The 14,064-nt window shown below is 36.6% G+C and overlaps 1 protein-coding gene across 6 annotated transcripts in view; it reads right to left on the bottom strand.

Moving 5' to 3' along the window:
• Nucleotides 1–14,064, bottom strand: part of stxbp5l (syntaxin binding protein 5L) — a 159,543-nt gene that overhangs the window by 41,435 nt on the left and 104,044 nt on the right. For all 6 annotated transcript variants that reach the window (XM_044365755.1, XM_044365756.1, XM_044365759.1 and 3 more), the window contains exons 8-16: nt 12,260–12,383; nt 7,280–7,355; nt 6,595–6,749; nt 5,323–5,395; nt 4,358–4,505; nt 3,767–3,834; nt 2,661–2,701; nt 1,242–1,456; nt 658–833 (exon numbers count right to left, since the gene is read on the bottom strand). In XM_044365755.1, coding sequence (XP_044221690.1) covers nt 658–833; nt 1,242–1,456; nt 2,661–2,701; nt 3,767–3,834; nt 4,358–4,505; nt 5,323–5,395; nt 6,595–6,749; nt 7,280–7,355; nt 12,260–12,383 — 1,076 coding nt within the window. The remainder of the gene's footprint in view (nt 1–657; nt 834–1,241; nt 1,457–2,660; nt 2,702–3,766; nt 3,835–4,357; nt 4,506–5,322; nt 5,396–6,594; nt 6,750–7,279; nt 7,356–12,259; nt 12,384–14,064) is intronic.

Here is a 14,064-nt window from a genome sequence, read left to right as displayed (position 1 = left end):
GCTTTAACAAGCCAATAACAGCACTTACCTGTATTGTGAATCCACCTGATGGCAGCATAGAAGGTAACCTGTTTTTATATCCCCATATTCCCTGCTACATTAGGAAAGGACACTGTAGTGCAAAAACTGAGGTATTGCCAATTCTGATTCTTAAAAATCTTTCAGATAAAGAGACTTACAATTTAAGAAAAGGAAAGGAAAAAAAAGATGAAAAGTGTAATGTCACTGACTCAAAACCACAACATTTTGATCTTCGTTTATTTTAAAAACTGATGACTATCTACTCAAATAAATAACTTTGCAGCTTGGAGTCAGTGTGCAGCCATTATGTTTTTCACATGTTGATTTCCAATAGCCTTACACCTCCATGTGAATCATAATTTATGTATAATTACACCCTTTCTGAAGCAAAGAAAATAAATAAATAACTCATTTTACTGTTAAATTATAATGGTCCATGTTTGCCTGTTAAAGTAAATATTCAGAAGTACTGGTTACATCATTGGCTACTTGGTTCTACAATATGCTTATAATAATCCATAACTGTCATGTTCTAATCTAATAAATCCTGGCACACTACAAGACCGAATGATTTGTTAATATAAATATTTGTTAGTATTTTACAGTGGACCTATGATCTATGTGAAGAGGTCTTACTTGAGGCAGGGGATACTGTCTTTGATACCCTCCAATGTCCCGCTGCCAGGGCTTGCTGGGTGTTGGTGGTGGGGTTGGGGTGAGTGGGAGCCAGGCTCTGAGAAGCAGGGATTATTTTCATTCTCTGATGGAGAGATGACGTCCTCTGACTCACACTGCAGACGCACCTCTAGTGACTGAGGATGACACATAGATATTGGCATTGGCCATCATATTAGATTACTCTAAAAAAAAATTGGATTCATGTACAGCACATTTAACATTCAATAATCATTTCAAACCTGTAACAACGTCACTACATGCAGAAAAAGTGTGGGCTTTCAGTAAATTACATCCACTAAATTAGTATTAGCTATGTTGATGCAGGTTCCTGACATTTTTTAATGAACTGGTATAAGTATTAGCAGCTTTTACAATAAATTTTCCTCTACAAAAACCACACAAGGCTAAATACATACTTTCATAAACTTATTTTCAAAGAATACTCATTTAAAATGTCAAAGCAGGAGTTTGTAAAAAATACTTTACTTGCCCTCCAAATGACTAGTACGTCACCCCTTTACATTAATTTTCATTTCACTCACCACTATCTGAGTGTTGGCGTCGCATTTGCTGAAGCGATACAGGATGATGTGGGCTGAGATGCCGACTACACAAAAGATGCGACTCTGGGGGCACCAGCTGACCATCTGAACAGCGAAGGGGTCTTCCTCCACCAATTCAGCAGCCCGGCCCTCACCTGGCTTTGGCTTTTCAAACACCTTGGAGGTCTTCAACTTGTACAACATCTGTAGTGTGACTGGTAAGAGAAATTGATTTTGGTGAAAATACTGTAAATGCAAACATATTTTAAGTGGCTACATGCATATATTGAGGGAAGGGAACAACTGAAATTTCAAGGGGTGGATACATCGATGCAATGAAGGAATTATATGGTCCAGTACAATGATATACTGTATTAAAATTGTGTTATAGCTAACTTGTTGGTAGGTACTTTGTTGGTTCTGGTCTTTATTTGATTCTTTGATGATAAAAATAATAAAAAGATAAAATACTAGCAGCTTTATCCTTTAAAAACCACACAATCTACCTTTAATTGGCTTCTGTTGTTCCATTCTGCACCATCCAGATAATATTACTTTGATATGCAGTCTCCTTTGGTGAGTCATTTTCATCAGGAACCAGTGTTTGGCACATGTTTAAAAGGTATTAGCGAAGTAATGTGACCGGCTGAGAAGTAATTAGCACCACAGCCCTCTGATTTATAGACCACTGCACCCAAACCTTTGACACAAAGCAGCAGTGTGCTTTCATGAATGAAACTAGCGCAGGTGCCTGGAAATACCTTCATTGTCTGTGATAAAAAGAGATAAATAAGAAAATAAATGATAAAAAATATTATGACAGCCTTCGTGCTTCCTCAACCCCTTGTATTTTTTTTTACAAGAGGGAAAATAAAAATAAAATGAGTTAACTAGTTTCTGTCAGTATATGTTCTCAGGCAGTATCTGAAAACCAGCATATTACTTCACCACTATGTGGTCTATTATATAGTATCATTACCAAATCAAGCCAGCATGTTAGCTAACTAGCATACATATTGCTGGAGATTGGTATAAATAGGTTTGAACTCTTTGACTGAGCTAAATTAAGTTCACTATGAGGTCCTCTAATAAAAAAAACTTTTAATAAAATAAAAATAATTTTTATTTCAAAAGGTTTTCAGACATCCACAACAATACAAGGTTAGATTTTTTTAGTGTGTACCCATCTGTGAATGTGACAGTGGACTATGTGCCTAATTTGTTAATTAACTGAAGTAACTGATTGAAAAATATTGTTTACTTTGCATACTATGTAACAAAAGCCTGAGTTGGACAAAATGTAAAGATTTACTTCCTCATTTGATCTTTATTTTATTTCAGCCTTTATGTTACCACAATGTCTGTGTAGCTGTATAGTTTAGACAGCTAGAAAGAAAGAAAAGCTTAGAGTGGACTTACTTGCAGATGCATCCCAAAACTTAATTGATCCGTCAGCATGTCTGAACAAAGACAAAGATTTTTTTTAAATATTAGGCAGAATTAGCATACTTTATTAAACTAAACATTGATCAAGAAATGAAGGGAACATATAGAAGATTTTTGTTATTAGATAGTAAACAGTATAGAGGCAGACAGGAAACAAGGGTCTATTCTACCCAGCAAGATACAACGAAGGATTTTTGGTATGTGTCTTAACCATTCAGTTATCAGGACGCCCTTAACTGTGCTCTTTGCTTTAACGCAATAAATTTCCAACTGTAATAATCATTAGCAAAAATGTTTCTTGCACCTATTTTAGATATCTGTAATAATTATTGATTACAAATGTTAGACTGTGCAGGAATCTTCAGAGGGCAGTTCCTGGTGTAGTTTCCGGTAACAGAAAAGTGGAGTTGAATTTTTGGTCTACTCTGGGACAAAAAAATGAGCCAAGAATTTAAGGATTTTTAGGGTTATTCAATAAAAACTGAGTACTACAGAGAAAATATCTCCTTTTATATGGCTGGACTGCTGCTGATATCAGTGAGTGCTGCCTTGAAGCAGACACCACCTTGTGTGCTTGCTTCAGAACAGGTTAACATCTCTGCCAACCCCTTACAGTGCAGAATGGCCCCAGGCTGTGCTGTGCTGACTGTGCTGGGGTTGGTACACAGCCTTATCAAACTTATAAGGCATGATAAACACAAAATGTAAATCAATATCACTTGGTCCTGTCATGGTGTAAGTGAGGACACGCATGAAGATGCTCTACTAATTGTTATGTGTGATATTGCACTTCCTCAACAGTTTGGGTTAATGGTTGCAAAGAAATAAGAGACCAAACAGTTCTTCCTGGTCAGTCTGGCTAGAACAGGATCTGACAACCCTGTTTAAACACGTAATTATAATTAGGAGAGGCATAGTATGTGCAAACCATGTGCACAAAGAAGAGCTCAAACAAAAAAAAATTGGACTACATAAGTTGATTTTAATATTTTTGAGATAATCACTGGGAGACGTGCTCTGATTGCTTATAGTAGTGGGTCTTTCTGCACCTTCAAAATATAAAAATCAGCATTTCTTACCCTGTGATGATGATCTCTGGGTAGGTGTGGGAGCCTAACGTCCACGTTCCTCCACCAATTGGCCACTCCTGACACAGTTACATACAGTGTTTATTTGAATATTTAATCTAATCACATCATCTTTTGCTTTTCTTCCACTGGGCCATTTTGATAAGACTTCATTTTATTACAGTAACACAAAATTATCATTTTGGATTTGTGCTTTACTTTTAAACAAAACATACTTTCATCCTCAAACACAAAAATGTACTGATTAAAATGACTCATATGTTAATGTGAGTCCTTTATTTGCTTCAAGGTAATAGCAGCAATCATTTTATAAGGCTGAATAAGTAAAATTCTGAATATCATTCACATTACAGTTTAATGTTGGAAGCCTTGAGAGACAACAAATATGTGTAGTTTCTTATCAAAGTGCCAAAACATAATGGCAAAGACACACCGTTACACAATCATCTTTATACTTTTTTAATAGAATCTGTCAACAGCGTAAAGAAGTCCCTTGCTCAAATATCTTAAGGATGAAGTTGAAAAACAAGACAAATACATCATGAAAAAGGGTTTTCCTCCCTCATAATTCTGTTCTCCTACCTTTTGGCTGTAGCCGGTCTTCTTGTGTTTAGCTCCTATGGAGTACAGGATGGGGATAATGTCGGGAGGACATTCTGCAAAATAGGCTGTGCAGGTAACTGGGGACTCGTGGATGTCCATGGGGTAAGGATTCTCAAAGACAGGGAAGCTGTAAGATACATAATTATGATGTGCTATAATATGCTGTATGCCAAATTGGGAAGAAAACAGAAAAGGGAAGAAAAGTTATTATGAAATAAAAAGGAAAGAAATTAATGCCTGTTTATACTTTTTATACATGTTAAAACTGCATTAAGCCTAAATGGCCCTGTTACGTTCTTTTTCAGGAGGTATTTATATCTAATAGCTTTAATAAGTTAACCTAATTAACTGAGTAACCTAATTTCTACCTAAGTGTTTTTGCTGTTATTTAAATGGATTCCCTGGCCTTAGGTGTTAATCATTCAAAACTGCACCACCGCCACCACGTCAGCACATTTCCCCTTCACCTTCATTCTGTCCAATATGGATAATAATTTAATTTAACTGGAGTTGCAGCATTTCCACCCTGAAAGCAATTTCAAAAATCTTACTTCAAAGGCAAACATCTGACCTCTCGTTCTCCCTGAAATATAGATTTGGGTGACACTGGTTATTTCTTTAATAGGTAACTATACACTCAAATTCTGTGCTGGAGGACTGGAGAGCAACGACTGTAGGAAATGTGGCCTCATCTATATAGTGTGTGACACGCCTATGTGATTATGTGTACAGCATAAAAAAAGAGATTTAGTGTGTAGTTACCCTTTTCCTTTTGCTGTTGACTGTGACAGTGTTTGGCTAATGGATAAATAGTATGTGAAGTGTTTTCCCTTGAGGTGATGCCAGGTGTTATCTTCTCATTTCAAAAGGTGACGTGACGATCTGACATCTGTCACATGCAACTTAGCAGCTGGAAGGTGTTTTTATATCTGTGAAACACATACTTGCTCTGTGTCAGATCCACCACAATTAAGTCCTTCTCCAAAAGTACCACCACAGCGTACGGCTCCTGGACCTCTGTAAGATACAAAGCCAAACTGAAGAGGATAATACTTAATCCATATTTACAGCAACTATAATCCCACACTTAAACAGACTTTTTAAAGTGTTTTAAAGTGGTAATATTTCATTTATCCACAGAACTTCTTATGGCATCCACTGAAAAATGTAACCCAGACTACTATGATAATCATTTCTCATTTGTTGATTATATTCAAAGCACAGATATAAACTACCGATTGAAGAAAAACACAAAGTAAGCTTTGAATAATCCAGTCAATGGTTTCATTGCACATATTGCTGCTTTGAAGACATTTCCAGAATTGTCAGTCCTGCAGGAGTTAAAAAACATTCTGCTTGATAAACAGCAAAGAAAATCTTTAAAAATCTACTTTCTTTGCAGTGGGTGACATTTTTCATCTAGCAGAGGGACAGAAGAGTCTTTGAGGGTTTGAGGCATATCTTTAAAAAAAAGAAATAAATGTTGTCATAAAATATGCTAGGTTTTCAAAGTTAGGCCTGTGTTTAACTTGACCTGGATGTAACCAAACATCTAACATGTAGAAAATATGATTATACAGACACATGAATGAGGGCTACCCTAAACTACCCTTTTAAAAATATTACTTATGCTATTTGCAATGTGTGTTGAAAATAATGAGACTATTACTACTACTAATGTTTTGCTTATCATTCTGTTTTTATCAATCCACAGGATGCACCACAGAAACAAGACCGAGGTAATGCATTAAACAAAATAGATGATATGGACAATGTATCTGAGTGCAGATATTTGCTTTAATCTCTTGCCTGCTATTTATTATTGTACAAAAAGATACTCTAGGTCCTTGCCAGCGGCATCGTTAGTTAAAAATCATTATGATTTCTTGAGATGAGTGCTTCCTACTGTTATACCTTGACCTCACAACATTAAGATATTCTCTGGGTTAAAAGTTATCTTCCTTCTTATTAGATGACTGTTGTTTGTGTATTTGTTTTTTTTCTCTTTTTGGTTTGTGTGTTGATTTTTATCTATTTTTTCCTGCATGGCTAGATGCTACTACTACACATAAAGTGTAGTGGTAGTGTACAACGTGTGTATGTAGTGAGAAAATGTTTTTACATTAACCTGCCCTTTTAAACCAAATAAAAACCACATTGAGGTGAATTTTGAACACATGTAACATGTTTGCCGTTATTTGTTTTTATGCACTCACCGTTGTTGTAAGGAGTCTCACAGAGGGCCATGAACTCTACTATAGGATAGTCCATCTCCAGCACAGTGATGGCCTTGCCGTGCATAATGGTTAATGTTGGCCGCCGTCCTGCCTTGTCGTAAGAAAGACCCCCAGAGAAGATGACAAAAGGCTCGCTGTTGTGGAAGGAGAACAGTCAGTTAGTTAGTCTCAATGCTAATAGTTGAAACTGACCAGCCAAAGTCAGTCAGTTAATCTATCCAGTCAAATAAAATGCATGTGTTTAATTATTATTATTATTAGTGCTTGTCCTCCAGAAAGTACACCAAGAGTTATAATCAACCAGCTGGAAGCCAATTTGCTGTTTTCATCTGACATACTGCGGAATGGCTCAATGATTTTCTACCTATGCTTATATGCATACATTAAATATATCAAATATTAACTGAATATTATATTAAATTAAATATATTTGTTTGGGGATTCTTTGATTTACTTCTGTTGGTGTTTTTTGATAATCAACAGGTGGGGTCAAGTTGTCATAAACAACCTTTTTAATACACTACATTAATATATCACCACAGAATAAAGGATCATTTTCCAAGACTTGCCATGATTGTATTCAAATCATAATTTCGCATAATCAGGAAACTTAAGACTTGAAATCAGGAAATCTGGATCTGATATTTGTTTAAAATGCACTCGCCTGCTCCTTGAGGTCTTGTACTCAACTTTGAGTATCGGTTTACACGACTCCTTCCTCCCATCCTTCTGTATCTTTCCTGAATTAGGAGAAAGGGCAATATTATTATTATTATAATTATTATAATTATTATCAACAAAAAACAATATTTCAAGAAAATATCACAGTTTACTATAAACATCTTGAGGTCTTTTCTATCATCTTAGCTCTATTCACACTAATACACATTTTTTGGCATGTCAGCAGTTTAATCAGTTTATTTTTTGTGTAACATTAGACTGATATCAGTTCCTCTTTGGTGTGACAATTCAATTTACCAGATCATAAGCACACTGTAAGTACAAATATTTACAAGAGGAGAAAATGCAAAGCACAACTGCTGCAACTTGAGTTACATGAATTATGGAGAGTGGCCTTGAGGAGCAAAGCCAACAACATTTCATAATATGAACCAACAAAGCGGAAACTGTATTTGTATACAACTGTCATTGTGCATCTTGTTAATCTCCTTTTCCCATTTCAAGCTATTTACTTTATTCAGGATAACAATCTCCATACCGTATTCACTGAACCAGTGCATGACTCCAAGCTCACATCCTTTTCCTGTACAGCTATAAACACAATGTAATGTAAGCCTTAACGGACACTAATAGGTGTCTTTATAAAACTGACCATGACATAGTTTCATGAACTCTACTTGGCAACCACTAAAAAGTGTTTTTTTTCCCACTTTCCACTTCACTTTCTGATTCCTGTGTACTGTGCTTCCTCTTCCTCCTTTCAGAGACCATTATCAGAGTTAACACATTAAAGAAAGTTATTTTTCTCCTGATTTACATAATGAAATGATGTTGCCTTTGATATACGAAAGAGGAAGTTTCTGAACTGGAAGGCAGTGGGGCCTTGGGTTTACCTCAAGGGGATATCGCTCTGAACAAAAGCCCAGCAATTTCTGAACAAATGAAGAGAGCATGGAAGGAATAAAATTTCTAAACTGTGAGACTTTGATTGTTCCTGCTTTCATAAAACGGAATACAGCAATTTCAATAATAGCCCTTCTGCTAGATCCTCTAACAACAAATGAACAAATAAAAAGTTTTCAATAAGCCAACTGCTAGTACATAATGCATCTGTGCTGCATCTATTAGTATTGCAGCGGCAGTTTCAACCTGTATTTTATGTCTCAACACAGTGGAATGGAGAGGAATATTTCTTAACACACTACTTTTTTCTCTAAAAGCAGATATTTTGGCTCTGTGATTAGTGCAAATAAAACCAACCATTCATCCAAAAAAACAGAAAAACTCGAATGGAAGGAAAAATAATTGTTGCACTGAGGTTGCACTGAAGTGTTTAGAGTGTATGGTGGGTGTGAAAAGCAGAGGCCGTTCTGCATCCCACATGTTGTAAGGCGTAGGCAGCTCAACACTTGGTTGAGGTTGGGAAAAGATCACGGTCTGGTTAAGTCAACAGCCTCGGTCCTGTGTTTTAAGTCAGCTTTGTAGACACAGTAATCATGCTTTAGGTGCCAGGAATGGATATTATAGGAAACACATTAAATATATTGACATTGAATGTTTTTCAGACATGTTAAGAATAGATATTTTGAGTTGAGCAATGAAATGTTTGCAAATATTTGGTATAGAAACTGTATCAATATGAAATGCAATCTGGGCAAAATTACCTTTCCTACACATATAGTACGTACGTAGCTTGCCACTTTTTGTTCAGGTGGTTTTAAGCTGTTTTCAAGTTGTTTTGCAGCCAAAGCTCTGGGTAACAGTACCTTATCATCACTGATCAGGCTCAAAGGTACAGGATTACAACACACACTGAAATGTCAAATCAGGTGAGAGCAGAGAGAAGAAGAAGGAACAGCAGAGTAAAAAAAAGAGTAAATGGCAAATCCCGCTGATAATGCTTTGATATCAGACAAACTCACAGTTCTAATAAGATTTAACCGTAACATAGTCCATTTTTATTGTTACATATCAGTTATTGTGTACACAGTCTGTTATTTACTATGTAATCTGTAAACGAGGCCACATATGAAAGAAGAGTCATCATCATCATCTGGGGTACAACAGAATGACAAACAGAGTGTTTATTGTTAATTCCCATCTCACCTCATGTTATTTTTTTTTACCCTGTTGATTTTAAAATTCTGCACATGTGTCTGTCTGATGAGTTATAGCCCTTCTTTTAGATAAATGTCTTTGTTCTCGTCTGAATCTCTCAGTCTGTCTTGTTCTGTCACCTTGCAGCCATCAGTCTTCTCCTTTTCCCTTCAGGTTATGGAACATTTCACTTCCATTAGTGTGATGATAACTGTTTGGTTTATTTGTCTCTCAAAGACACAAAACAATGACTGAGAAACAAAGAGCACGCTAAAACTAAAGTGACATATATATATATATATATAGTATCTCCCATGCCGCAAGTTGGATTGACGTGAAACCTTGAATACATTTCCAGCTGTTCTTGTGTTTTAATAACAACATTACTGCTATATTGGATATTTAACCAATTTAGATTTACTTTCTGGTGAATGACTTATTATTCTCATCAGGTACGCTGATGACACCTAGCATAGAGAGAGTAATACAATTTGACTTGGCTGATGGTGTGTACCCCAACACAGAGTGGCACCATGCTTCAATTCATTACACAGGAGCAGCAAGCATGAGTCAACATTAGAGGGGAGCTGGTGGCTTTAGATAAACTCAATTTTAAACTGTTTTCTCAGTAGGTGCTTTGGAATAATGTTTTTCATTTTCACATGGAGCAAAAATATCCCTTGTGTCTGTTTTTTTTTTTTTTTACTGTAAATATCAACCTTTAAATGGTACAGACTCACCATTCCTGGTTAAGCTATTACTTCCTTCGTAATGCTCAAAAACACAGACAGGTTTAACAAACATTACTCTTCTCTAAACTCTATGCTGATTAACTAAATCAAATGATATGATGCTGATTAATTGACATGATAAAGAACAAATTAGTGCGTCTAAAAGCACACAATACAAAAAAATAATGTGAGGCTGGATTAATGGTATGGCTAATGGCTTTACTGTGTCATTGTCAGTGTTGTTAGTGGGGTATGCATTGGTTATACGGTTATTTCATGGTGTCAGCAGACAGCAGGTTTAGGCTGAGGTGGACAGCTGGGCCTCTGGTCTACCTCTAGATCACAGCATGACATCTGAGCACAACAAACAGCACAACCAGTGACAGCAGCGTCCAGCAAGCACAGCAGGAAGCAGAGCGCACAGAACCACATGAATGTGAGCGAATGTGAAGGTATTTTAATAAGATGACAAATCAACATAGATGTCGATGGGTGTGTCGGTGTGACGCTTGACCTGCAGTGTCTTGCCAAAATTAATTAATTGATTTAGAAAGACTGTTTCATTCCCAGGAGATGCCATGTTTACTCTTCATTTCTCTTCTTTTTCATATTCTTAGTTCACCTGCACTCGTTTTCAGCTCCCTCTGTCCTCTCCCTTCCACTTCCTGTCACTTTCACCCTGTGAGTAATACCAAATATCTGACAAATATCTAGCACATAAACAATTTCCTGGCATTTCATGACATCATCGGGCCTCTTGCTCTGTCCCTAAAATTTATCGCCCACGTCCTTCACTCTTGCATTCCTGTTTTGGGATTTTGCCTGAGATTACAACACACAGCAAGAGACTATTCATTGCCAGTGATCTGACAAGGTTCAAGACATCCTCATAATGAAATGACCACATAAGTCGATTGTAACTGCCCTCCGGAATGACTCATAGGAGCATTCCCAGAACCTATAAGACAGTATTTTAATATGCTGCCTCTATCTCTAGTAATAAATAAAATAATGATATTTTATGGTGTGACAATACTGTGGTTCAGGTCTGGTTAGGTTTAGGGACAAAAAACACTTGTTAGGGTTCAAGAAATATCATGGTTTGGGTTAAAATGATTACTTCTGGTTTGAAACGGGAAGCAAACAGCGGTCTCCTGCAGCTAAGTCCACTTTTTGTCTATCTATCTAACCATCCACCCAATCCGCCACCTCTGAATATGAAAATTTGTCACCTTATATCGACGTCATCTGAACTGCTATGCTGAATTACTATGGCTATTACTATACCACTCAATGGCGTAAATGTAACTATAGATTGTTTTGCCAGCTGAATTTTCGACCTATACTGTCATTTTTCTTGTGAGGACGGACTGCAAGGTCTAGATGCTCTGCGAGTACAGAGTGGGAAAGAAAAAGAAGGAGGACCAGACAGAGGAAGAGTATATAGATACACAAAGGTGTGAAAGTCATTTAACCAAACCAGTGTTCAAGTAGTCTTACCTGAAAACCAAATATTTCACTGGCTGACACATTACAATCACTTTGATTATTGAATTTACTTGGTCATACATTCTCAATGTGCAGACATCTGACAATGAGTGTGGTTTGAACATTTTATGGCTGGTTACATTTAGGAAAAAAACACTCTACACAGCTTGCATTTGGGCAACACAGTCACACATCACTGAGTTTATCGACTGTGTCTGTCTGTTTCATGTCTAAAAAATGACATCCCTAAAATATTTTGCATACTGTAGTGCAATGTTTTAATTTGCAGAAAACAGCCTCCATCTGTCTAATGTTTTATTCTCACATAAAATACCAACAGTTTAAATTTTACAGCTCAGAACTAAAATAAACATAAAGCTCGTCCTGTAACTGTCCTTGAACTCAACTCAAATGGGCTGTTTTCAGTCTGAATTTAGACTTGAATCCCACTGACATCCTGTATAGAATTACTCAATTCTACAATAAATCCATTATATCAACTTTATCCTTGTTTACAGTGTGTTCTACTTTCATCAGCTGTATTACTCAACAGTACAAGGATCTGGTTTTCCAAGCTTGGGATCATCAAAGTTTCATTCTTTTTAAAAAAATTTTTTAAAAGCGTACTCTTGAGTTTTATTTCTCACCGTGAGGAAAGGTGACCTGGAATGGCTTGGTGGTGTTTCTGAGGTTCCAAAGGGTCAGGCTGCCGTCTGAGTGACTGCACATGAACTGCTTCCCTTCATGATGCCAGCCGACTGAATGGATGGCCTGCATCAAGAGGGAGTGGATATATTTACAAACATTTCATGTCTATTTCAAAATGTTTGAGATGAGTTTCAAATGTTTAATATTCATTACAGTTGTTGAGCAGATGTCAAAAACACATCGGAACAGAAATGGAAATAAATCCTTCAAAAAAAATGTGTGAGCAAAGGATGAATTTCCAGTTGTTTTTTTTTTCAAAGGATGGTTTGCAATTCATGCTTTCATCCAAATATGACAGCAAAAATAACAATTGGCAATATCCTTATGCACACAGTTACACAGCTGACTTTAGTAAAATATGAAAGAAAGCAGATATTATAGCTCTTCGATGTTTACGATGTTGGCTTATCACCAATGTATTGGTATCAGCATACAGTATATTGTATGGCTGATAAAATACATGATACACATGGCAGAAAAAAAAACTCATTAAACAGTGCCATCATTACATAGTTTGTCAAAATACCCTTCAGCCACTCTGTATATTTGTCATAACTGTTTTATAAAAGAGTTCTAGGAATAATCAAGGTTTGTATATAAGATTTATTTTATGTTTTAAATATTGTCATTTGCCCCACAGTCTGTTGGACTTTAGCAAGTATATTCAGATGCCTTTCATCTGACAGATCTGTGTGCTTTCTATATGGAAAGGGAAAAACCATAAGGGACCACAAGTAACATTTTTACTCAATGTACTATAGCATAAAATAGCAACGCATCTGGGTCTTTGATAGATTGTAAATTAATATTTATGACTCAATGGTAGCTTTCTAGATTTGAAAGCAGTATAGGACTTTCTGTCCTGTACTGCTCAGTGATGCACAAGTGGAACTACTTTAGCTATGAAGATAAAAAAGGTCATTTTCAAGCTAAAATAGCAAATTACAAAACAGTAACGATGTTCATGAACCTTTCTTTCCTTCTGTTACCTTGAATTCACTTCATATCTGCTATTGTCTGCTAAGCCCATTGTCCACCTCCCACATGATCTGTCAAACAACCCGGTGTCTACCCATTTACACATGCCTAAATGATAACCCCCCCTCTCTTTCTGTCATTTCGATGCAGTTTTAGTGCCTTTTTCACACCATCACCCACCACTGACATAGCAATGTTCCCAAACTCAGAGGGATGACTCAAGCCAGAGTAGGAGAGGTCACTGGGAGTAATGTGAAAGAAAGCTAGAAACAACTGAGATTATTTTCACCTTGCCTGCAGCACACCACAGGAGAACAGACCACATGTGCACACTTGAGCAATTGGAGATGGAATTCAAACAGTGTCATATTTCTGCATGTCTTTGTGTCCGTGGCTCTGCATTATGCACCCAGTCAACCATATAAACCACCCATACGAATGCTTGATAGTTTTACTTTTGGCATATCCGACATGAGTCAGCTTACAACTGGGATACCGCCAAGGTCAAAGGTTTTCACAGAAAGCAGAGGACTTTTGAAGGCAGAGTGGAAATTAGTTTAATAGCGTAATCAGTTTAAACTCTATTTACCCCACTTTAGTATGCCAGTCCAAGGTTAAAGGTCCGTAGAGACCTCTGTTGGAACTTTGCTCTCATTAGCTGCAGTAGTTTAATCATTCTTCTTGGACAAATGTGACTATAATTGTATTAATTGGAGTACATGGAACATCCCATAAGATTACAAAGGTTATAGGTTGCTTGAAGCTT

Source organism: Thunnus albacares, chromosome 11 (genome assembly GCF_914725855.1).
Source record: "Thunnus albacares chromosome 11, fThuAlb1.1, whole genome shotgun sequence".
Lineage (NCBI taxonomy): Eukaryota > Metazoa > Chordata > Actinopteri > Scombriformes > Scombridae > Thunnus > Thunnus albacares.
This window is presented reverse-complemented; position numbering and strand designations above follow the sequence as displayed.